Source organism: Muscardinus avellanarius, assembly GCF_963383645.1.
Source record: "Muscardinus avellanarius genome assembly, chromosome: 3".
Classification (NCBI taxonomy): Eukaryota; Metazoa; Chordata; class Mammalia; order Rodentia; family Gliridae; genus Muscardinus; species Muscardinus avellanarius.
In genome coordinates this window covers 29,234,137-29,260,528 of record NC_137788.1, presented here as the reverse complement: position 1 = coordinate 29,260,528, position 26,392 = coordinate 29,234,137, and the positions used below count along the sequence as shown (strand labels likewise).

Sequence of the window (26,392 nt, the reverse complement as noted above, 5' to 3'; positions counted from 1 at the left end):
AAATCAGAAAGCCTTGGCCCCTAGGAGCCCCCAATACCCAGAAAGCCTAAAGAGAAGGGCTCTGCCCATCAGCCAGACTTTTCCATGACAACTTCCTGTCCAAGCCCTTACCAGCAAAGGCCAGACAACTGCACATGTGAGGCAGATACCTGGGCCCTTAACTTACCAACAAACCACCACAGAAAGGCCACCCACCCTTACTGCAGCCTAGACCCCTAATGAGGCTTCCAAACGGATGGTCTCTTTCTGGCCGGACTCTAATGGCACCTTTCAGTCCTTTCAGGGCCACTTTCAGGAGCTAAGGCCTCATTTCAGGCCCTGGGAGCCCCTTAGGATGGGGTGAGATACTTGGCTACTTCCGATGCTTGGTATCCTTCTCTGAAGCCTTGGTGTCACCATGCCCACCACCGGCACTGCTTAGAAACATCTTGTCCAGCCCCTTGAGTGACTCCAGCAGGTAGTTCTGGAAGGCAGTGAGGGCAGCACAGATGGCGGGCCCGCCAAAGCCGTGGGTGATGAGGCTAAAGTGTGTCAGGCAACTCTGCACTCCGGGCTCTAAGATGAGCGCTGGGCGGCTATTGCCCAGTGGGGAGCGGTCCTGAGCCATCAAGTCTGAAAACTCCTTGCAGATCTGCCTGGTGGAAGAAGGAGAGTCCGAGGTTAAAGGACAAGGCTCTGAGCCCAAGGAAGGACCTACTATGCACTGGGTTCTTTATTCTATGATTGCTTGAACCTCCTGTCAACAAATGATAATTATACCCGTTTTACAGAAAAGGAAACTAAGATGCAGAGACGTCAACTGAGTAGCCCAGTATCACACAGTTAGTGCACAGCACAGGCTGCTAGTCTGTGCTCTCTCTCCCTGTGGATGTCCTGCCCACGTTCCACGTACAACTCCACCACTCACGACCTCATCCCAGGAAACTCTTCCTTGATCCCCTCTCCCACCCCGAACACCCAGTACTTCACAGAACTTCGTCTTTGAAACGACTGGGGGACAGCTCAGAATCTGCCTTGCATAATTGAAATGAAAGCTAGTTGCAAATACTGAGGCCAACGTGCTGTGCCAAGCACACTGTACGCATCATCTAGCTTAATCCCCACAGCAATTCTACACCATCATTATCCCCATCAGCTGGATGAGGAAACTGGTTTCAGACAGGTTGGATGACCTGCCAAAGGGACCAAGCCAGGACTTGAATCCAGTGCCACCTGGCAGTTACTCTCCCCCTCTCTGGCCCAAGCGCACACAGGCAGGAGGATGGGCCATCACTCATCTTTGTGGCACCGAGGCACCAGCCACTCTTAGACACGACTGACACAGGGAGCACTTGATGTGTGGGCTGCTCATGAAGGAGGTGGGCTCTCCCCAGGACAGGCCTCTCCAGTGCACTGTGGGCAGCCCCAGGTCTCTCCACTGGGTAGTCCATGAGTCTGGTTCCTCTTCTGCACAGAGGACTGGAGGAAAGCCTCAGAGAGAAGGCGGAGTTGAGGTCTGAAGGACTGCAGCAAGTCTGGAGACTAGGTGGGGTGGGTTTGTGTGTGTGTGTGTGTGTGTGTGTGTGTGGTACTGGGGGTGGAACCCAGGGGCTTTTCTACCTCAGGGCTATACTTCCAGACCTATTTTATATTTTATTTGGAAACAGGGTCTCACTAAGTTGCTGAGAGCCTCACTGAGTAGCTGAGGCTGACTTTGAACCTGCGCGATCCTCCCGTCTCAGCCTCCCAAGTGCTGGGATTACAAGCGTGCGCCACCACGCCCGGCTCTAGATGGGGTTCTAATCGGGAGAGGCTGTGAAGGGCCAATCAGCAAGCCCATGAAGGTCAGTGAGGCTGTGTGGAATTTGGCCAGATCATGGGGCCCTCAAAGAAGTTTGGCTTTAGCCTGATGTGGTGGCGCAGGTCTGTATTACCTGGGAGGCTGAGACAGGGGGATCACAGGTTCCCAGCCTGTGAACTTAGTGAACGGCTCCACAACCTGGTGAGACCCTGTTTCAAAATAAAAAATTAAAATAGGACTGGGGATGTAACTCAGAGATAGGATCCCCCTGGGTTCAATCCCCAGTGGCACCAAAAAAAAAAAAAAAAAAGGTTTGGATTTTAGCCTACACACTGATGGTTCTCAAATTTCTCTTTCTCTCATACCTTTCTTTCCCCTCAACCTTCTCTCCACCAAGAGGACCGCTAATCTGGGTGAATGTCTGTGTCCCTCCCTCTAAATTAATGTTTTGAAATGCAACCCCCTGAGGAGATGGAGCCTTTGGGGTGACTAGGTCGTGAGAGTAGAGCTCTTATGAGTGAGAGTGGAGGGAAACCCTTGCTATCGGTCTCCACCTTGGACTTCACAGCCTCCAGAACGCTGAGAAATAAACAAGCTGCTACCCAGGATATGATGTCTCGTTAGGGTCACCCACATGGACTATGACAGGGACTCTGAAAAAGGAACTCTTAGTGGGACACTAATTTGTTAATTAGGTCCTGAGGAATCCCCATAGCACATAGTTTGAAATTCAAGCCAGGTGTGATGGCTTGTAATCCCGGTACTTGGGAGTCTGAGACAGAGATAAGCCTCAGCAATTTAGCGAGGCCCTCTGCACATTAGTGAGACCCTGTTTCAAAATAAAAGAAGGAACCAGGCGTGGTGGGGCACGCTTGTAATCCCAGCATTTGGGAGGCTGATACAGGAGGATCCGGGTTCACAGACAGCCTCAGCTACTTAGTGAGGCCCTTTGCAACTCAGTGAGACCCTGTTTCAAAATAAAGAATAAAAAATAGGGCTGGAGGTGTAGCTTGGAGGCAGAATGCCCCTGGATTCCATCCCATGTACTGCAAAAGAAATAAAAGAATGAAATCGGGATGCGGATGTAGCTCAGAGGTAGAATCCCCCTGGGTTCTATCCCCAGTATCACACACACACCAATGTAGAGCTGGGTGTGGTGGTGCACACTTGGAATCCCAGTATTTGGGAGGTTGAGACAGAAGGATTGCAGGTTAGAGGACAGCCTCAGCAAATGTGAGACTCTCATCAACCTAGCAAGACCTTATTAAAAAAAAAAAAAAGGCAAGGAAGTTGTGCATGGTGGCACATTCTTGTAATCCCAGTACTTGGGAGGCTGAAACAGGAGGATTGCAGGTTGGAAGCCAGTCTCAGGAGCTTAGTGAAGCTGTCAGCAACTTAGTGAAACCCTGTTTCCAAATAAGAAAATAAAAATAGGGCTGGGAGTGTAGCTCAGAAGTAGAAGCCCCCTGGGTACCATCCTCAGTACCACAAACAAAAGAAAACAAACAAAAATAAAGCCAGGTATAGTGGCTCACACTTGTAATCCTAGTACTTGGAAGGCTGAAACAGGAGGATCACAGGTTCGCAGCCAGACTCAGGTACTTAGTGAGGCCCTGCACAACTTAGTGAGACCCTGTTTCAAAAAAATAATAAAGCGCTGGAGCCAGGCATGGTGGTGCACGCTTGTAATCCTAGCGCTTGGGAGGCTGAAACTGGAGGATTGCACAGGTTCAAAGCCAGACTCAGCTACTTAGTGAGGCTCTTAGTAACTTAGCGAGACTCTGTTTCTAAATAAAGTATAAAAAATAGTGCTGGGTGTGGTGGCACAAACTTGTAATCCCCGCGCTTGGGAGGCTGAGACAGGAGGATCGCGCAGGTTCGAAGCCAGCCTCACTGGCTTAAGAGACCCTGTTTCCAAATAAAAATATAAAAATAGGTCTGGGATTGTAGCTTGGAGGTAGAAGGGATTCCAGCAACCCCAGAACCACCACCAAAAAAAAAAAAAAAAAAAAAAAAAAGGTCTGGGAGTATAGCCTGGAGGTAGAAAAGCCCCTGGATTCCACCCCAGAACCACAAAAATAAAATAAAATAAAATAATAAAGAGTTGGGCATGGTGGCACATGCTTATAATCCCATCCTTATAATCCCAACATTTGTGAGGCTGAGATAGGAGGATACTGATTCGCAGCCAGCCTCAGCTACTTACTGAGGCCCTCTGCAACTCAGTGAGACCCTGTTTTAAAATAAAGAATAAAAAATAGGGCTGGGGTGTAGCTCGGAGGTAGAATGCCCCTGGATTCCATTCCCAGTACACCACACACACACACACACACACACACACACACACACACACACACAGAATAAAAAATAGGGCTGGGTGTGTGGCTTGAAGGTAGAATGCCCCTGGGTTCAATTCCTAGTACTAAAAAAAAATAAATAAAACAAAATAAAATAATAGAGCTGGGGGGGTACAGCTTGGAGATAAAATATACCTAGGTTCAATTCCCAGAACCATGAAGAAGAGGAAGAAGGAGAAGGAGGGAGGGGAGGAGAAGGAGGGAAATTCAATGCAGTGGCAGCAGGGGCCGGTGGAGAGTCTTGGCGATGTGCAGGGAGGCTGGGGAAAGGGGAGCTCTGGCGAGGGTCCAGGTGTGCGATGAGGAGCCCCGAGTTGAGGTGGCTGCACGTATGATGGTGAGGGAGGCACCAGGGACCTGCAGACTGGGAGCCGCAGGGGGTCACTGGAGCAGAGAGGCTGACAGCAAGGCTCAGCAGGGGCGTCTCCGACCCACAGTGGGGACCAGGCCGGTTGTGCTGTGTGTGAGTTCAGTGCTCACACATGGGCTTAAGCCTGCACTGTTTCTACTGGTGCATGGAACCCAGATATATTCACGCGTGGTGTCCAGGCGGGCCCCTTGTGTGTGGGGAGTGTTCAGGTGAGTTGACTGTGATGAGCGTGGTGCCCAAACATCCACATGTGGCTCCCCTGTGTGGCACGTACAAGTGTGCCCGCGTGAGGCTGAGCGAGGAGCTTAGGGTGCCTGTGTAGTGCTGGTGTGCCACGGTGTGTGCGTGTGCTCAGGAGGGGTGTCCGTGTGCCCAGCCTGCACACGAGGCTCACTCACTTGGCGGCCAGCAGCATGCTCTTGCGGCTGTGCAGCTCCCCGGGGTCAGCATGCTGTCGGCACAGGTACTCGGCGGCTGCCTTGGCGGGGAACTCCGTCTCACAGACATAGCCGAAGTCTCGGGCCAGGTGCACGGCCTCTCCTGCGGGCAGGGGAGCAGTCAGAACTGACAGGTGTACTGGACGTGTGGCGCACACCTGTAATCCCAGTACTTGGGAGGCTGAGACAGGAGGATCTTGGGTTGAGGACAGCCTCAGCTACTTAGTGAGGTCCTCTGCAACTTAGTGAGACCTTGTTTCAAAAAAATGAAGAATAAAAAATAGGACAGGGGTGTAGCTTGGAGGTCAAATGCCTCTGGGTTCCACTCACAGAAATAAATTAATTAATTAAATAAATAAGAACCGCCAGGTGTACCTCTGAGTCTGGAGCCCAGCCTCGAGCTTCAGACCTCCTGACCAGGGGACACCCGGCTCCATCTTCTTCTAGAGGCGCCTCCCTCTGGTTTCCTCCCCAGCCCAGTTCCAGCCTCCGTGCCATCGCCCTTCCCTGGGACGCTAGGGCGGCACACTGAGCTCGGAGATGAGGCCTCAGCTCCCGTGCATGCCCCAGCCAGAGCCCAGCCGCCAACCTCTGTCTCCGCACCACCTCCAAACACCGGCCGCTCCTTTCCTCACACACACTGCAAAGTAGCCTCCTACTGTACACGCACGTGTGTAGGTGGCACACAAAGACGACACAGTGTCTCTCAGTCCCCTCTGGGGACGAGTTCCAAGATCCCTTGAGAACACCCAAATCCATGGGCGCTCAAGTCCCTTATAGACAATGGCATGGTATTTGCATATTACCTACACACATCCTGTATAGACCTGGACATGTGGTGTCCATGTGGACCCCCTAAGTTACTTCTAATACCTAATAATATATAAATGCTATGCAAATAATTATACTGTATTTTTTAGGGAATAATGACAAGAAAAAATCAGTATCTGTTCAGTACAGACGCAATTTTTTTTCAAATATTTTCGAGCCATGGTTGCTTGAGTCCTCAGATGGGAACCCACAGATATGAAAGGCCAAGAGTATACACATCTCACACATACACAGTGTACCTGACCCTCACAGCACACACTCAGGTACTGCAATGCTCACATGAACACACTACTAAACAGCTCCTTGCACGGAGACAGTCACTCCAGACGGCACTCGTCCCGCACACTTTGCTCACGCTCCCACCAGGCCTCACTCACCCTCCACCAACGAGGTCAGCAGCGTCACGTTGGCGGCCTTCCGACGGCCAGCGGGCAGGTTGAGCCCAATCTTCTCTAGCCGTTCCCGCAGACACCGGCCCCCGTTCTTGGACTTGGCCCTTGATGTGCACAGAGAGAGACAGACACACAACTATGAAGACAAGAGAAACGCCTGTCGGCTAAGAGGCCCTAAAAGGGCCTTTTGCCCACGCCAGCTCCTGTCCAGGCTTGGGTCTGGCCTTGGAGGCTTTCTGTGATCTCCTTTAGCAAGAGCCCAACCTCCTTCTAGCCTCACTGGTTTTGAAATCAAGACTGGGGGGGAGGCCAGCACTCGGCTCCAGAAGGCCTCATTTCTTCCTGTCCTCTCAACAGCGGGGCAGCCCAGGGTGGGGTAGGAGAGGGCAGCGTCGCAGGGTCCTTCTCCCCCACCCACACACAGAGACGCAGAGGAAGACAGTGAGAGAGACAGGTGCACGAGGTCACCCGGGCATGCAGATGAACGCTCTCCAAGGGCCCAGAATAGAGACACATACACTCATGGCAAGACAGACTCAGACATCCAGGGAGACCCAAGGACACTCCAAGTCAGGATCTCAGAGACAAGATATACAGACACTTGGAGACTCGCACGAGTCCCTCCTGGATGCTCAGAGAAACGAGGAATAAGGAGATACCTCTGTTGCCCAAATGTGGCCCTCGCACAGAGGTGCAGGCATGTAAACATGCAGAAAACTAGCTGCAGTGCACATGCAATCACACACAGTAGGACGCACTCTGGGCCACACATTCCCACCAACAGAAACAGGATGCTCATGTTCATGGATGCTTATGCCATTCTCTAACACACACACACACACACACACACACACACACACACACACACACACACCATCCCCAGGCCCATCAAACTCATAGCCCCGAAACAGAAATAACCTCCCCAGGCACCAGGACACGCAGAGAGAAAACAAACCATGGCCACCATGCTTCCCACCCCAAACACACACCAACAAGGCCTGTGCCACACGGGGAAGGGGCCGTAGGTCCCAGGGTCCCTTTCCTGGGGGCAGAGTGAAGTTAATGCTCTCTCTTCCCCTGGCCCAGCCGTGTCCATCCCGTCCAGGGTGGGTGAGTCCTCTCTCCATCCCTTCTCTGCCCCTTCCCCCGGAACGTGCACCATCTAGAGGCCCAGGGTCTGGAAGGACACGATGCTAGGGCCCGGGATGAGGTTGGGAGGTGGCCGGGTGCTGTGCAGGGGTTGGGGCTGGCCCTCCTACCTGCGGAGGACGCCCCCCAGGAGGGAGGCGTTGAGGCACTCGGGAGGTTGGAGCCGCCGCTGCACTTCCCCCACGGTCACCTTGTACTTGGACGTGGAGCTCAGCAAGGAGAGCCGGCCAGGCACGGAGCAGAACACCTCACCGGGGTTGGTGATGCCGCCAACCAGGCTGTCTTTGGCCAGTGAGAGGGCCGAGAGGCTGCTGGCTTTGGAGGGCATGGGGACTGTGGAGAGGCAAGAGAAGAGAGGAGGTGGGATGCTGAGCCAGGACCCCAGGACAGGCACCAGCCAGCTGCGGAAGCGAGCGCCTCCATGACTCACCAGCCGAGCACGCTGAAGATTCCAGCACCTTTTGGAGGGAGGTTCTATCATCCCTGCTTTGCAGAGGGAGAACCTGAGGCATGTTCAAGTTACAGTGTGGCACCCAACTCCACCCTGCCAACAGGCATGGACACTGAACCCAGAGCTGCCTGGCCCTTGAAGCCACATCACCCCACAGAGTCAGGATGGTCCCTTAAAACCCAGCCCCAGCAGATTCTGGCTGGTGTTTGGGGCCATCAGGGAAGGAGCTGACATGAGGAAATAGAGTCGGAACTGGAGCAGGGTTCCCAGGTCACCACAACAGAGCCAGCCAGGTTTGACAACCTCAGGGAGTCCCCAGCACCCCTTCCCTGGATGGTCCCCATCCTCCCCTTCCTCTAGAGCAGCCAGGGACTTAGGACCTTTGGAATCCTCCATCCTGGTGACAGGCAGGTTATGGCCCTATTTGGCTTCTATCCCTGTCCCCAGGTCACTGTGGTATGTTCTAGGAGACAAGGAATAAGGAAATACACCCAATAGCACCCTCCCCCAAATAATCTAATTATCTATAAAGGACAGGAAAGGGAATCAGAGAAGTTAATTTTCTAAAACTCACTTAGATAGGTTTGGTTCTTCCCACAGCCAAACTTCCACCTTCCTGCATAACCACAGGGACAAAGAGAATATCAAGGGATCGGCTTCGTCAGAGGAACCTCTCAGCCTGTGCTTTTAAGGAAGTGAAGGCCTGGTAGACAAGGCCCTGTGCATGGTGGAGTGGGACCCAAGGGGGCAGCTTTGGGCTAACATTACCAAGCACTCACTGCTATGTGTTCACATCAACAACTCCCCAACCCGCAGAACGACCCAAAGAGAGCTGCCCTTATTATTCCTGTTCTACAGATGAGGAACTGAAGCCCAGAGAGGCGGAATAGTATGTCTGAAATCACACAGCTGGGAGGCTAAGAACCAGTAGCAAGCCCAGACCTGCGGTCCAAGGGCAGTGCCCTTAGTCTTTCCATTTTTCAAAAATATTTGCTGAGCATCCGTGTGTCAAGAACTGTGCTTGAGTCAGGGGTGGTGGTGCACACCTGAAATCCCAGTACTTGAGAGGCTGAGATAGGAGGAGTGCAGGTTCAAGGCCAGACTCAGCAAGTAGGGAGATTCTCATCAACCTAGGGAGACTGTTTGAAAATAAAAATAAAATAGGGCCAGGGGTTTAGCTCAGAGGTAGAAAGAAAGAAAGAGAGAGAGAGGGAGAGAGAGAAAGAACTGTGCTTGGTCTCAGGAATATAGAGCTAAACAAGGCTAATCCAGTTTCCAGCTTGGCCGAGCGCTCCCCCACTTTTCCCTCTCTGGATGATTGTTCCTGCCTTTTACCTGGACACCCAGCCAGAAACCCCCGTGACACCTTCCACACCTTTCCCACAACTCCCAGCCATCACTGTGTCCCACAGAAGGACTTTTCATATCTTTTTTTTTTTTTTTTTTTTTTTTGCGGGTCTGGGGATGGAACCCAGGGGCATTTGACCTCCGAGCCACATCCCCTGACCTATTTTTATTCTTTATTTTGAAACAGGGTCTCACTGAGTTGCAAAGGGCCTCACTAAGTAGCTGAGGCTGTCTGTGAACCGGATCCTCCTGTATCAGCCTCCCAAATGCTGGAATTACAAGCATCCACCACCAAGCCCGGCTTGAATATCTTTTCTCTTCTCTCTCTCTCTCTCTCTCTCTCTCTCTCTCTCTTTTTTTTTTTTTTTTTTTTTTTTTTTTTTTTTTTGCGGTACTAGGGATTGAATCCATGGGCATTCTACCTCCAAGCTACATCCCCAGCCCTATATTTTATTCTTTATTTTGAACCAGGGGGATCTCACTAAGTTGCCAAAGGCCTCATTAAATAGCCGAGGCTGGCCGTGAACCTGCAGTCCTCCTGTCTCAGCCTCCTAAGTACTGGGATTACAAGCATGCGCTACCACACCTGGCGTGTGTGCGTGTGTGTGTGTGTGTGCATGCGTGTGTGTGCGTGTGTCACTGGGGATTGTACCCAGGGGCTTTCTACTCTGAGCTATACCCCAGACCCTTTTACTTTTAGTATGGATAAAGGGTCTCACGAGGTTGCTGAGATCCTCACAACTAGCCGAGGCTGTCCTCCACCCTGCAATCTTCCCATTACAGCTTCCTGACTTCCTGAACAGTCCCTGTTGTAGCTCCCGAGGCCTTACTCCAGAGAAATCTCTGACGGGCATTACTTCGCAGCCTAAAACCCCTCAGTGCGTAGTCTTCTTGCTGAGAATCAAGTCCCAGCTCCACAGCCGGGCAAACTGATGTCACCTGTCAATGAATGCCAACTGCACGTCACCTGAGCAGCTCTGTGCAGTAGAGCTGGTGCCCACATCCCTAAGTTCACAGAGGCTGCAGCGGCACCGCAAGTCAGGAGCAGAAATGGGTCATGAGTCTGGCCGCTGACTCCAAAGTTCACATCCCCAATCACCGCCCCACAATAGCCTCCGTCACCCTCCTTGGTGTCTGGCTCCTGCCTACTGGTCTCACCTGGTCTCCATGTGTTCTTCAGGCTCTAGACACACACTGACCCTAGAAACAGAATGTGAGCTACACATGTAAACTTTCTAGTAGCCGTGTGTGTGTGTGTGTGTGTGTGTGTGTGTGTGTGTGTGTGTGTTGGAACTGGTAATGAAACCCAGGGCATTCTACCTCTGAGCTACACCCCCAGCCCTGTTTTATTTTTAAACAGTTCTCACTAAGTTTCAGAAAGGCTAAGTTGCTGAGGCTGGCCAAGGACCTTTAATCCCAAGGTGAGTACCACCATCATGCCCTGTTTAGTATCTGTGTGTGTGTGTGTGTGTGTGTGTGTGTGTGTGTGTTACTAGGGGTGGAACCTAGGTGCATTCTCCAAGCTACACTCCCAGCTCTATTTTATTCTTTTATTTATTTATTTATTTATTTAATTTATTTTGCGGGTCTGGGGGTGGAGCCCAGGGGCATTCGACCTCTGAGCTACACACCCTGCCCTGTTTTTTATTCTTTATTTTAAAACAGGGTCTCACTGAGTTGCAGAGGGCCTCACTACATAGCTGAGGCTATCCGCAAACCACAATTCTTTGGTCTCAGCCTCCTGAATGCTGGGATTCCAAGTGTGCGCCACCACGCCCAGCTTTATTCTTTTATTTTGAAACAGGGTTTCACTAAATTACTGATAGCCTTCCTAAATTTCTGAGGCTGGTCATGAACCTGAGATCCTCCTTTCTCAGCCTCTTAAGTACCGGGATTACAAGCATGTGCCACCGTGACTATCATTGAAGCCTTTTTTTTTTTTTTTTTTTTTTTTTTTTTGCAGTGGTACTGGGGTTCCTGGAAACCCTTCTACCTCCGGGCTACACTCCCAGACCTATTTTTATACTTTTTTTTTTTAAATTGGAAACAGTGTCTCCTAAGCCAGCATGACTGGCTTCGAACCTGCACGATCCTCCTGTCTCCATCTCCCAAGCGCAGGGATTACAAGCGTGTGCCACCACGCTGGGCTGAAGCCTCATTTTTACATAGTAAAAAGTGGTCAGGCGTGATGGCACACACTTGTAATCCCAGTACTACTTGGGAGGCTGAGACAGGAGGATTGCAGGTCTGCAGCCAGCCTCAGCTACTTAGGCCCTTTGCAACTTAGTAGACCCTGGTTCGAAATAAAGAATAAAAAATAGGACTGGGGTGTAGCTCAGAGATAGAATACCCCTGGGTTTGATTCTCAGTACCACACATACACAAAAAAAGTAAAAAGTTGGTTCTTTCAGGAACTCCTCCCCCCTGTTTTTATTTTCTATCTTTCTTGACTTAAACTTTCATATTTGTATACCAAAAAGGAAAAAGAAACACGTGAGATTTATTTTGAACAATATATTAAATAATTCATAATTATTACATTTTACTTATCCCAATACACCAAAAAAAAAAAAAAAAAAAAACTGGATGTCGTGGTACATGCCTGTAATCCCAGTTCTTGGGAGGTTAAGACAGGAGGATCACAGGTTCCAGACCAGCCTCAGCACCTTAGTGAGACTCTCAGCAACCTAGCATGACCTTGTTTCAAAACAGTCAATAATGGCCAGGCGTGATGGCACAGGCTTTTAATCCCAGTACTTGGAAGGCTGAGACAGAAGGATTGCGAGTTTGTGGCCAGCTTCAGTTACTTAGTGAGGCCCTGTTTCAAAATAAAAATAAAATAGGCTGGGGTTGTAGCTTAGAGGTAGAATGCTTCTGGGTTCCATTCTCAGTAACACACACACACACACACACACACACACACACACACACACACAGCAATATATCAATGATCATCAACCTATAATCCACATATGAGATATTTTTCATGCTTCTTTTGTACTTACTCTTCAAACTCCAATGAGCATTTGACACTTACGGCCCATTTCTGTCACATTACCAGCGCTGGACAGCCACACCTGGCTAGTGGCCACCATGGCAGAGGGCACAGCCCTGAACTGCAAGGCTGTGTGCGGGACACAGGTGTGGAAGTGGGGGAGAAGCAGCCTGGAGCAGCCACCCTGCCGAAAGCCCACATGCAACTGTGCGTGCCCCACAGGACATGTTCCCCTGAGCTGGGCTGCTCCGTCCCCAGCCTCAGTTCAGCACCATTCTCTGCACAGAGCTTCCTGGGTCCTTCCACACCGTCCCTGTCCTTGCAACTCTGAACCGCCTTGTCTGTTTCCACTGTGGTCCTCCCCACCAGCCAGGAGGGGCAGGGTCCTGGCACAGGAGGCCACCAGTGACTGGGGAGTAGATGAGCGGAGCAGATCCTGGGGGCCTGAAGTAGGAAAAAGAGTGATGACCCCCACCGGGGGAGCCTCAGCCACTGCTAGCACTGATGCTGAACCTGCCCTTCCTCCCGGGTCCCGCTCAGGTATCGGCGCAGGGCCAGAACTAGAGAAAGTGAGGACGGCACTTGCCTTGGGCGCAACGCTCAAGGAGGCAAGAAAACACTCAGTAATCAAGACACGTGGCTTTTTTCCTTTTGGTGCTGGGGGTTGAACCCAGGGGCCTTCTATCTCCGAGCCATGCTGCCAGCCCTAGTTTCTATTTTAATTTTGAAACATGGTCTCACTAAATTGCTGAGGCTGGCCTTGAACTTGTGATCCTTCTGTCTCAGTCTTCCAAGTACTGGCATATGCCACCATGCCCAACTTCAATATTTTTTAAAATAAAAATTTAGAGCCAGGAATAGTGGCGCACACTTGTAATCCCAGCATTTAAGAGGCTGAGACAGGAGGATCACGGTTCGTGGACAGCCTCAGCTATTTAGTGAGGTCCATCGCAACTCAGTGAGACCCTGTTTCAAAATAAAGAATACCCAGCATTTGGGAGGCTGAGACCGAGGATCATGGTTCGCAGACAGCCTCAGCTACTTAGTGAGGCCCTCTGCAACTCAGTGAGACCCGGTTTCAAAACAAAGAATAAAAAATAGGGCAGAGGCTGTAGCTCGGAGGTCGAATTCCCCTGGGTTTCATTCCCAGACCGCCCCCCAAAAAAATATCCACGACAACAAAATAAAGAATAAAAAAATTGTGCTGGGGGGGGGCGTATCTCGGAAGTAGAATGCCCGTGGGTTCCATCCCCAGTAATGCAAAAAATAAAAATTCAATGTTAAAAAAAAAAAAAGACCCATAGCCGGGCGTGGTGGCGCACACTTGTAATCCCAGCATTTGGGAGGTTAAGACAGGAGGATCATGGTTCGAGGACAGCCTCAGCTACTTAGTGAGGCCCTTTGCAACCCAGTGAGACCTTGTTTCAAAATAAAGTATAAAAAATAGGGCTGGGGGTGTAGCTCAGAGGTAGAATGCCCCTGGGTTCCATCCCCAGTACTGAAGGAAAAAAAAAAAGACCCATAATGAACCGGTATCAACATTTTGAGTGGAGGCAGGCTCCGACCTGCTCCTGCACAATCCTGCATCGTTCACCTGACCCTAATCCTGACCCCAGAGGGAGGAACAAGGTCATCCTGACCCAGTAGACACACCAGCACTGACATGTCACACGTGCATGAGTGCACCTGTTCCCGGGCCTCTCTGCCTTGAGTGGTGTGACAGGACTGTTCTAAAGCTTGGTTGTCTTAGTGGTTCCATGACTATATGGATACATTTATCAAAACTCACAGAAGTGACCACCTAAGGAGGGTGAACTGCACCGCATATATTTTATGCCTCAAGCTTGATTGGCTTTGTTCATTCCTTCCTTCCTTTTACCAGAGATTGAACCCAGGGGTGTTCTACTCCTAAGGTACACTTTTTATTTGGTATTTATTTATTTATTTATTTATTTATTTATTTATTTTTGCGGGTCTGGGGATGGAACCCAGGGGCATTTGACCTCCGAGCTACAGCCCCTGCCCTTATTTTTATTTTTTGAAACCGGGTCTCACTGAGTTGCAGAGGGCCTCACTAAGTAGCTGAGGCTGTCCGCCAACCGCGATCCTCCAGGTCTCAGCCTCCCAAATGCTGGGATTACAAGCATGTGCCACCACGCCTGGCTCTTTTTTTTTTTTTTTTTAGTGGTACTGGGGGTGGAACCCAGAGGCTTTCTACCTCCGGACTATACTCCCAGACCTTTTTTATATTTTATTTGGAAACAGGGTCTCACTAAATTGCTGAGAGCCTCACTAAGCTGAGGCTGGCTTCGAACCCGTGCGATCCTCCTGTCTCAGCCTCCCAAGCGCGGGGATTACAAGCGTGCGCCACCACGCCCAGCTATGTGGTGTTTATTGAAACAGGATCTCACTATGTTGCTGAGGTGCTTGAGCCTGCAATTCTCCTGTCTCAGCCTCCCAAGTACTGGGATTACAGGTATGTGCCACCATGCCTGCTCTCCCCAGCCCTTTTTAAATTCTTTTTAAAAATTTTGCCAGGTGTAGTGGCACATGCTTATAACTCCAGTACTTGGAAGGCTGTGATAGGAGGACTGCAGGTTTGAATCCAGCCTGGGCAAGTGAGACTCAGCAATTTACTGAGACCCTGTTTCCAAATAAGAAATAAAATCAGGCTGAGGGTGTAGCTTGGAGGTAGAAAGCCCTTGGGTTCCATCCCTAGGACCACACACAAAAATATATATTTTTTAAAATTTTGAAATAGTGTCTCTCTAAATTATGTCACACTGGCCTCAAACCTGTGATCCTTCTGTCTCAGCTTCCCAAGTACTGGGATTAAAGGCATGTACCACTGCACCTGGCTTCAAATTTTACTTAAAAAAATAAATGAAAGCCGGGTGTGGTGGCGCACGTTTGTAATCCCCATGCTTGTGAGGCTGAGACAGGAGGATCGCACGGGTTTGAAGCCAGCCTTAGCTACTTAATGAGGCTCTCAGCAACTTAGTGAGACCCTGTTTCCAAGTAAAACATAAAATAGGTCTGGGAGTATATCCCAGAGGTAGAAAAGCCCCTGGGTTCCACCCCTAGTATCACAAAATATATAAATAAATAAATCTACAAATTGATCAGTTAGATTTTTTTTTCTTTGTAACACTGGAGAACAGGAAATTTTTCTCTTTTCCACCAACTACTATTAAAATCTGGGGTCCCAAGTAAGCACGGTGGTGCATCCTTATATCCCAGTACTTGGAAGGCTGAGACAGGAGGATCACAAGTTCGTGGCCAGCCTCAGTTACTTACTGGGGCTCTTTGCAACTTAGTAAGACCTTGTTTCAAAATAAAGAATAAAAAATAGGGCTGGGGGTGTAGGTTGGAGGTAGATTGCCCCTGGGATCAACCCCCAGTAGCACAAGAAAAGGACTGGGTATAGCTCAGTGGTAGAGTAGTCCTGGGTTCAATACCAAGTACTGGAAAAAGAAAAAAGAAAAAAAAAAAAAAAACCAGCCGGGCGTGGTGGCGCATGCTTGTAATCCCCATGCTTGTAATCCCCGTGCTTGGAAGGCTGAGACAGGAGGATTGCAAGGGTTCAAAGTCAGCCTCAGCTACTTAGTGAGGCTTCCAGCAACTTAGTGAGACCCTGTTTCCAAATAAAATATAAAAAAAGGTCTGGGAGTATAGCCCAGAGGTAGAAAGCCTCTGGGTTCCATCCCCAGTACCACCAAAAAAAAAGGGTTGGGGGTATAGCTCAGAGGTAGAATGCCCCTGTGTTCAAACCCCAGTTCCAAATAAATAAATAAATAAATAAATAAATAAATAAATAAATAAAGTGAGCAGTGGGAGACAGGCATGGTGGCACTGGCTTGTAACCCCAGTATTTGGGAGGCTGAGAGGAAGATCACAGCTTTGGGGCCAGCCTCCGCTACTTAGTGAGGCCCTCCAAAACTTAGTGAGACCCTGTTTCAAAATAAAGAATAAAAAAATAGGGCTGGGGGTGTAGCTTGGAGGTAGAATGCCCCTGGCTTCCATCCCCAGTACTATAAAACCAAAACAAAAGCCTGGAGTCCCCTGGGGCCAGGCCCTGTGAAGGAGGAAAGAGACCGTCTGCGTGAGGCTGCTGACACACATGCGCCAACGTGACTGTACACAGGATCACTATGCCTTTGTCATGGATAGAGCGACGAGGGTGTGATTGTACATGTGTACGCCCACTTGTTCAATAGACACTCAGCCACACTCTGCCCACAGACGTAGTCTCTGCCCTCGTTGAGTGTGTCAGAATGTGTCCGTGTGCAACAGACGCATGCAAGCACTCTCTCCTGTCAGTGCTGGGTCTGTGCAATCCAAGATGCATCACATGACGGGGGCATGTGTCGTGTCTATGAATAACAGACACAACAGACCTTATTGCTTCCCCCACCCGTCCCCTTTTCCCCAGTGGCTAGAGGGATGGAGGCTGAGGTTAGGGTGGGCCAGGGAAGGGGTGTCACGGACTTGGGACTTAAACTAGTATAGACTGCAAAGCAAAGACCCTGGTGTTCATCCCCTGAACCCACAGGCCAGCTCCCACCACCGTGACTCCTATGGCTGAAACGCTCTGCCGGTGGTGTCCCCTGGTCACACACACAGAAGCCATTCGTGTATTCACAAGGCTGACACAGAGCTCCCCGTGATTCCAAACTCAGGTAAGTCTACACTCTATGCACAGGTAGTAGATATCTACTGAAGCTAGGGGTGTGTGATAGGCTCTCTTAGGAAGCTTGTTAAAATTGCAATTCCTACCCTCCAGTTCCCTTTCCCATCAGATCCGAACATGGGTCCTGGTGGTCGTACAGGAGGAAAAGTACTTCTGAAGCTGGCATCACGGCCTTGTGATCTGCTATAGAGCGTGTGGGCCAGGTTCAAACAGGGTTGAGCTGTCTTTGCAATGAGGGATGGTCTGAGCATTAAAGGGAGGGTGGGGGAATGAGGCTCTGGGAAGTTTAGTAAATTGCTGACAAACACTGTATTTGGAAGGTGCTTTGTTTCTTCATAAAAGGTTTTTTTTTTTTTTTTTTTTTTTTTTCTTTTGGTGGTACTGGGGTTCCTGGAAGCCCTTCTACCTCCGGGCTACACTCCCAGACCTATTTTATATTTTTGAAACAGGGTCTCTTACGCCAGCGCGGCTGGCTTCGAACCTGCGCGATCCTCCTGTCTCCGCCTCCCAAGTGCGGGGATTACAAGCGTGCGCCACCACGCCCGGCTTAAAAGGTTTGTTTTTTAATGATCTATGTGACCAGTAAAGCTGTCCTCATCTGTCCTCATCTGTGAGTATTGGTTTGCAGAGTTAGGGAACACCAGGGGAAGGAAGAGGCAGGGAAGAAGACCAGCTCTAAATGTAAACAAAGCTTTTTGCTAATGTATCACAGCTGTAACAATATGTGGGTAAGAAACTTTGAAAGTGTCTTGTCCTTCAAAAAAAAAATTGCAATTCCTAACCCAGCATGGTGGTGCATGCTTGTAATCCCAGTATGTGGGAGGCTGAGACAGGAGGATCCCAAGTGTGCCAGCCAAGGCAAGTTAGTGAGAACTTGTTTCAAAATAAAAGAACAAAATAGGGCTTGGGAGTAGCTTGGAGGTAGAATGCCCCTAGGTTCCCCAGGATTAATAATAATAATTAATAATAATAGCAATTCCTTCGGGGTGCAGTGCCACACAGTGTAATTCTAGTACTTGGGAGGCTGAGACAATAGGGTCACAGGTTCAAGACCAGCCTCAGCAACTTAGTAAGAACCCATTTCAAAAAAAAAAAATCCGGGTATAGTGGTACACGCTTATAATCCCTGCATTTGGGAGGCTGAGACAGGAGGATCACCGTTCACAGCCAGCTTCAGCTAGTGAGGCCCTTTGCAACTCAGTGAGACCCTGTTTCAAAATAAAGAATTTTTAAAAATAGGGCTGGGGTGTAGCTTGGAGGTAGAATGCCCTGGGTACCATCCCCAGTATTGCAAAATAAATAAATAAATAAATAAATAAATAAATAAATAAATAAATATTTAAAATATAAATAAAATAGGGCTGGGTATGTAGCTCAGAGATAGAATCTCTAGGTTCAATCCATAGTACCCACACCCCAAACACACACAAATTGCCATCTCTTCTAGAAGAAAATAGAGAGAGAAGTCTTCATGACTTTGGGTTGAGCAAAGAGTTCCTAGTTACACCAAAAGCATGACTCATAAAAGAAAATAATTATGAGCTGAGTGTGGTGGCGCATACTTGTAATCCCAGCATTTGGGAGGCTGAGACAGGAGGATCTCAGTTTGCGGACAGCCTCAGCTACTACTTAGTGAGGCCCTCTGCAACCCAGTGAGACCCTGTTTCAAAATAAAGAATGAAAAATGGCACTAGGGGTGTAGCTTGGAGGTAGAATGCCCCTGGGTTTCATCATCCCCAGTATTACAAAAAAATAAAAATAAAAATAAAAAAGAATTATAAACTGGCCTTCGTCAAAACTTGAAACGTAGGGCTGGGGATGTAGCTCAGTGGCAGAGCAATTGCCTAAGAATGCTTGAGGGCTTTGGTTCAATCTCCAGTATGCAAAAATTAATAACCAAAGCTTTTGTACCTCAGAAAGACAATGGTCGGCCGGGCGTGGTGGTGCACACTTGTAATCTCAGTACTTGGGAGGCTGAGACAGGAGGATCGCACAGGTTCGAAGCCAGCCTCAGCTACTTAAGTGAGGCTCTCAGCAACTTAGTGAGACCCTGTTTCCAAATAAAGTATAAAATAGGTCTAGGAGTATAACCCGGATGTAGAAAGCCTCTGGGTTACACCCCCAGTACCACCAAAAAAAAAAAAAAAAGACAATGGTTAGGCTGGGTGGGGTAGCACACACTTGTAATCCCAGTACTTAGACAATACTGAGACAGGAGGATCACACAGGTTTGAAGCCAGCTTCAGCTATTTAGTGAGGCTTTCAGCAACTTAGCGAGACTCTGTTTCCAAATAAAATTAAAAAAATAGGTCTGTGAGTATAGCCCAGGGGTAGAAGGCCCCTGGGTTCCATCCCCCATAGCACCAAAAAAAAAAAAAAAAAAAAAAAAAAAAAGAAAAAAGAAAAGATGAACCAGGTGTAGTAGCTCACCTCACTCCTAGTACCTGGGAGGCTGAGACAGGAGGATCATAGTTTAGAGGACAGCCTCAGGAACTTAGAAAGACCCTGTTTCAATATAAAAAACAAAAATAAAAATAGGGCTAGGGGTATAGCTTAGAGGTAGAATGCCTCTGGGTTCAACCTCCAGTACCAAAACAAAATAAAAAAGATTATACTGAAATACTACTAAATGGTTATAATAAAAAAGAGACAATACCTAATATAGATGAGGGCGTGGAGAAACTGGAACCCATATACATTATTGAGAAGGATGTAAAATAAAAAAGCCACTTTAGAAAACAGCTTGGCAAGTTCTTTAAAATTAAACATAAATTTACCATACAGTACAACAATTCCACTCTAGAAATTTTCCGAAGAGCAATGAAAACACAGATCTTCCCAATAGCACGGATGTAGCCGGGCGTGGTGGCGCACGCCTGTAATCCCAGCATTTGGGAGGCTGAGACCAGAGGATCGCAGTTCGCGGACAGCCTCAGCTACTTAGTGAGGCCCTCTGCAACTCAGTGAGACCCTGTCCTCAAAATAAAGAATAAAAAATTGGGTAGGGGGTATAGCTTGGAGGTCAAATTCCTCTGGGTTCTATCCCCAGACCCCCCCACACACACACACAAACAAAAAAATAGCATGGATGAGAATGACCATGGCAAAATGATCCAGAATGGCCCCAAACTGGAAACACCTCAAGAGTGGACCAATGGATAAACAAATATGTGTTACATCCAGACAGCAGAATACCACTCAGCAAAAAAAAGAAAAAATACTAATACATGTTACAACAGAGATGAGCTTCAAAAATACTATGCTAGCCAGGAGTGGTGGCCACACTTGTAAAGCTAGTACCTGGGAGGCTGGGACAGGACCATCAAAGGTTTGTGGCCAGCTTTCAGCTACTTAGGCACACCGCAACTTAGTGAAACCCTGTTTCAAAATAAAGAATAAGAATTCAGGCTTGGATGTAGCTCAGAGGTAGAATGCCCTTGGGTTCAATCCCCAGTTCCACACACGCAAAAAAAGTTACGCTAAGGAAGCCAGGTGTGGTGCTACAAGCCTGTAATTTCAGTACTTAGAAGGCTGAGACAGGAGGATATCAGGTTTGAAGACAGCCTCAGTAATTTAGTGAGACCCTCATGAATTAGCAAGACGCTGTTTCGAAATGAAAACTAAAAAATAGGTCTGGGGTGTACCATGAAGATAGAATGCCCCTGAGTGCAATCCCCAGTACCAAAAAACAAAAAACAAAACAAAAAATTATGCTAAGTAAAAGAAACTAAATGCAAAAATCTGCATATAATCTATTCTATTTATACAACATGTTCTGAATATGCAAACTGAAAGCGGATCAGTAGTTGCCTAAGGCTTGGTGAGAATAAGGATTAACTACAAATGGGAATTAAAGAATTTTGAGGGGTGACAGAAATGTCTCAAAATGGATCATGGTAAAGGTTATGCAATTCTATACAATTTACTAAAAATCATTAAATTGTATTCATACGACAGGTGAATTTTAGGCATGTAAATATTACCTCAATGTGTCAGTTAAAAACTCAAATTCCAGGGGGATACTTCCAGGAGTCTCACTGGGGGTGGGGGGTGGGGAGGCACCTAGAAACTTAGTGTGTGTGGTGAGGGGATTGGACTCAGGGGTATTCTACCTCTGAGCCACACCCTCAACCCTATTTTATTTGTTTTAATAACTGGGTCTTGCTCAATAGCTGAGGCTGGCTTTGAATCTGCAATCTTCCCGTCTCAGCAGCTTCCCAAGTACTGGAATTACAGGCATGTGCCGCTGTGCCTGCCTTATAAATTTTTGATATGCTTGTCATGGACTTTTTGCATTATTTCTATTATTTATTTATTTTGCTGTAACAGGTTTGTAACCACAGGGGAATTCTCCTTCCAAGCTACATGCCCAGCCCAATTTTTTAGTCTTTCTTTCTTTCTTTCTTTCTTTCTTTCTTTCTTTCTTATTTATGGTACTGGGGATGGAACCCAGAGGCTTTCTACCTCCGGGCTATACTCACAGACCTATTTTACATTTTACTTGGAAACAGGGTCTCACTAAGTTGCTGAGAGCCTTACCAAGTAAATGAGGCTGGCTTCGAACCTGTGCAACCCACCAGTCTCAGCTGGAATTACAAGCGTGCACCACCACTCCCAGTTATTAGTCTTTTTTTTATTTTTCGAAACAGGGTCTCACTAAGTTGTGAAGAGACTCGCTAAATAGCTGAAACCATCGGTGAACTGCGATTCTTCAGTTTCCGCCTCCCAGATGCTGAATGCTGGGATTACAAGCGTGTGCCACCACGCCCGGCCTCATTATTTTTATTTTTAAATATTGCATTGAGATATCTATCTTGATTACTGAGGGGTTTTTTGCATTTTTTTTTTTGTATTTTGTTTTCTTTTTGGTTTGTTTGTTTTTGTAGCTCTCTCTTACATTTTGCCCCAGAGGGCACCTCCTCCCAGTCCTGGACTGCTTAGAATCCCCTTGGAAGCCAGACCCTCCCCACCATCCTGAACCTTACTTAGGGCCACTGCTTACATCAGCCCTGTCCCAGACAGTCCCTGAGATTGGGCAACCGGGTCTGCCCAGAGGGACTCCCAGCTCCAGGCAGGCAACCACTCCCTCTCTTCCTGGAAGAAGGAAGGGATATATCTCTATTCTCATGCCCAACCACTCCCGCCCGGCTGGGTCTGTGCAGCGTGACCCCTCACCCCAATCTTCACCTTCTTACTCTGTTCTTTTCGCACGGAGGGCATTGCACCTGCGGCGCCCCACGCCCGGGTCTGCGCCCCAGAGGCTTCAGGCTCCCTCGCCGGCCGCGCTGACCCGTCGGAGGACCGGCTGCCTCGGTCGTGGGGAGAAAAGAGCTTCTAGAGCGGGGACCCCATCCCCTGGCCACCCATCCGCTCTCCCGCCAAGCTGGGAGGAACTGGGAGGATGGGTCGCTTTGCCTGGCGGGGTGGGGACGCTCCCTCCACCGGCTGGCACCCGAGCTCCGCGCTAAACGACAGGTGCTCTGGACCAAGGTGCCGGGAGGGCGCTATCCCACCGCCCGCCCGATGGCGTCCCGCGGGCTGGTGGTGACACCCAGTCCTGCAGTGACCGCGGAGGGCCTGGGCCCAGCCGGCCGCCCTCCTGGCCACTGCGGGCCCCTCGGGAGCCGGCTGAGCCCCAGCTCGTGAAGACCGACCGACCGAAAGCGCAGGCATCCACCCTCCTCTCCCCAAAGGCGGCCCAGCAGCGGCCCGGCGACCTCGGCGCTTCCTCCCGCAGGGAGCCCTGCCGCGGGTCCCTTCCATCCCCTTCTTATGCAGCGCCCGGGGCTGTGACTCGGAGTTCTCGGTCCCGGCTCCGCTCGGCCAGCGGCACTGTGGTCCCGCGGGGCTGACAGCGAGGGCGCATCGCTCAGGCCCACACTGTCCCCAAGGAAGCCAGCTTGCAGAGCCCAGGGCAGTCCAGGCCGCGCACACTGCATCCTGAGGAATCTGAAGCACACCTAAGATTCAAAAGTTTGGGGAAGAAACCCAGAGCTGGGCATGGTGGCGCACGCTTGTAATCCCAGCATTAGGGAGGCTGAGACCAGATGATCCTCTGCAACTTAGTGAGACCTTTATTTCAAAATAAAGAATAAGCCGGGCGTGGTAGCGCACACTGTAATCCCTGTGCTTGGGAGGCGGAGGCAGGAGGATGGTGCAGGTTTGAAGCCAGCCTCCCTGGCTTAAGAGACCCTGTTTCCAAATAAAAAAAAATATAAAAATAGGTCTGGGAGTGTAGCCTGAAGGTAGAAGGGTTCCATCCCCAGTACCACAAAAAGAAAAAAAAAATGAATAAGAAAATAAGGTAGGGGGTGTAGCTTGGAGGTTGAATGTCGCTGGGTTCCATCCCCAGATCCGCCCCCCAAAAGAAAGAAAGAAAGAAAGAAAGAAAGAAAGAAAGAAAGAAAGAAAGAAAACAACTCAGGGACGATTCCAGTTCCTCCTGGTATCATTGTTTGACCCAGGTTCTGGGCTAAGGTACCCAGAACAGCAAAAAAAAAAAAAAAAAAAAAAAAAAAAAAAAAAATCCTTCTGCCTTTTGTAAGACAGAGTTCCCTGGCCCTATCCCAAAATGTAGGGTCTCAACCTCCCTAGGGAGTCAGTGGACCTGGGCCCCCTGCAATTGAGCTTGGTCAGGAGCCAGGAACTGGGGACTTGCAAGGATGTCTCTATCTCCAGTGGACAGTGCAGACTGGAGATGAGGGGCAGGCTCTTAAACAGGGTGAACCCAGATCTCCCTTCTGTCGGGGTCAAGAAAGGAGCTGTCCGCTAAACCAACAAAGCACTGCTAGTGTAGAGATGGGTGGGGCACACAACCTGGTTCCCAGCTGCCCCACACCTCCAGCTCCTCGCGACACAGCTCCACTTCTTGGAGGCACCCCCTGGAAAGTTCTGGGAGGCTTCTCTGTGTCTCTCTGATTTGCACCTAGGGGCATTCTACCTCTTGTCCTTGTTATTTTTCATTTTAAAACAGGGTCTTGCTATGTTGCTGAGGCTAGCTTTGAATGTATAATCCTCCTGTCCTGGGATTACAGGTGTGGACCCCTGTTCCAGGCTTCACCTCCTCTCCTCTTCATGGCCTTTCTATATACTCTTGATCATTCAGCCAACTCCCAGCTGCTGTTAACTCAGCCCTAGGTTCTGAGAGTCCAGCTCTATCTCCAGTCCCTATCCCCTCCAGGATCCTCCCCTGAGGCTAGTTGGGGGAATAGTCTGGGCCTGGATTCACTTGTTTGAAGAAAATCACTTCACCCAAATCCAGCCTGCAGCAGGACCACCTGCCCCAGCATCCTGGGCTCTTCTGTGCCACCAGATTCCTTTGGAAACCCATTCCAAATCTAAGGCGCTTGCCCAAAGCCTGAGCCCCATTGAGCCTGTCTCTGTCTTCCTCTCACTTTTCTCTGGCACAGCAAGAACTCAATCCTCAGGCCTGAAAATCCACTCACACCCCTAGCTTTTACTGATGCAAAAAGATACATAGGTACTCCCCGAAAATACATAGGGAGGGGCCGTCACTGCATAGAAATCCTCAGATACCAGAATACAAATTCCAGGACCCTATCACACACAGGTTGAGAACCTCAAACACAGGGAAATGTACCCCCATGTGCAGAGATGCAAATGACAAATACACGCTCAAGGACGCATGGCGAGAAACAATCCTAGGAAAGTAATATATAGATATATATGCACAGGACCCTGGACTCTCGTGAGACAGGGGCACCCAGGAGCAGGCAGGCCCTGCCCCACATGCACACAGCCTAAAACGCCACAGGTAACACCCTTAATCCTAAATGCTCAGGAGGCTCCCGCTAAAAGAAAATTCCCTGACCCCAAGGCCCTGCAGGAAGGAAGCGGCAAAAGCCACCAGCAGGCTCCAAAATGCTGAAGTTTGTAAAGTGGAAATCATTTACCCGAATCTGTGGGACCAGCACTCCCATGCCCACCTCTTAGGAAACAGGGAAGTGGTTTAACTCGTTCTGCAAATTAACTCCAGATCTACGAGAGCGCCCTCGGGTTGGCGAGGAAGGCCAAACCCGGCGGCGGGCGCCGCAGCCAAGGGGGCCGGCCGCTTGGCGCCCACCGCAGCCGGCAGGTTCGGGGCAAAGTCACCGAGCCCAAGGGGCCGCCCTGCATCTGGCAGGCCCGCCGCCTCCGCTGCCCCTCCGCCCGGTGCGGAAGAGTGTTCGCTGGCCACCAGGCCCGGCGACGCACAGGAGGCGCTGGAGGAGTTGAAGGGAACGACTCTGTGCGCCCGGGGCTTGCACCATCTCGCCTGATCCTGCCCTGGCAGCCGCGCGCCATTCCTTACCTTTCTTGATCACCGACTGGTCCAGGAGGCTCATTCCCGGCTCATCCATGGCCTGCGAGTAGGAGAGGGCAGCAGTGAGGGCGCGCGAGGATCTAGCCGGGTGTCGCCTCCCAAGCCCCTGCCGCAGCTCCGGGTCCCAGCCCGCTCCGCCCTAAGCGCACCGCCGCCAGCCACCGGGGGCGGCGACGGGCAGGACCGGGGGCCGCCTGGGCTAAGCTGGAGTCCCGGGTACTCACCGCGCCTGGCACGAGCAAGGGACGCGCCTCCCTGCGCCCCAGGCACAGGCTGCCCCGGCAGAAGGGGACCGGGCAAGGATGCCCAACGTGGCACGGAGGGGAGGGCAAGAGGCGCTCTGGTTTCTGCCAGGGTTGCCGCCCGGCGGGCACCGCGTACCGACCCCGTGCCCGGCCACTAAGCGCGCCACCCGGGGCGGGGGGCACGTCCTGGGCGTCGCGGGCCGGGGGCCCCGCGCGGCCTCGGCCTCCACCCTCGCGGCGGAGTCGCCGCAGCCGTCGGGGCCACCCCGCCCCCGGCGTCTCACCTGCAGGTCCTCCAGGCCGGGGGGCGCCGCCAGCCCCGGGAGGCCGAGGGGCGCGTCGGCCAGGCCGTGCGCGCCGTCCGCCAGGCCGTGCAGCAGCCGGGGCGCGGCGGCGGCGGCGTAGTCGCGGCGCGGGTCGAGCCCCAGGGCGCGGGCGGGCGGCGCCAGCAGGCCGGGCGGCGCGTCGTGGGCGCGGGCGGCGGCGCGGGGGGCGGCCCAGGCGGCCTGCGGGGGCTGCGGCTGCGCCAGGGGCGCCAGGCCGCCGTACGGGTCCGCGGCCAGGTGCGGGAAGGCGGCGGCGGCGGCGTCGGGCGCCTGGCCGAAGGGCAGCGGCGGCTGCGGGTAGGGCGGCGGGAAGTAGGGCGGCTGGAAGTCCGCGGCGGGCGTGTGGCAGAGCGGCGGCGCCGGCCCGAAGGCCGCCGGGGGCAGCGACGGCAGGCGAGCGCCCCCGGCCGCGGCGCCCAGCCCGTCGGGGCGCTCCTGCGGAGAGACGGCGCGTGAGCGCGGGCGGGGCGGCGGCCGGGGTCCCCGCCCGGCTCCTCCCCGCCGGCGGGGGCGCGAGGTCTACTCACCATGGCGGAGTAGGTGTGCACCAGCATGGGGCGGCCGGCGCGGACCCTCGCCCGCCCGACGGCGAGCGCGGCGGGCCCTCAGCGGAGGGCGCCCCCGGCTGGGGCCATCGAGGCGAGGCGGGGCCGGCCCGCGCCGATCGCACTTGGGAAAGTCGGTCGACGGGCGCCCGGC

At 51.1% G+C, this 26,392-nt stretch overlaps 1 protein-coding gene across 1 annotated transcript; it reads right to left on the bottom strand.

The window, feature by feature from the left end:
- Positions 1–352: 352 nt before the first annotated feature.
- Positions 353–26,247, bottom strand: TFAP2E (transcription factor AP-2 epsilon; the record flags this gene model as incomplete). Its single annotated transcript, XM_080691822.1, has 7 exons — positions 353–635; positions 4,906–5,047; positions 6,153–6,271; positions 7,427–7,649; positions 25,111–25,162; positions 25,652–26,128; positions 26,221–26,247. 7 exons carry the CDS (start codon positions 26,245–26,247, stop codon positions 353–355), a joined length of 1,323 nt encoding a protein of 440 aa, XP_080547948.1.
- Between the last annotated feature and the right edge of the window lie 145 nt (positions 26,248–26,392).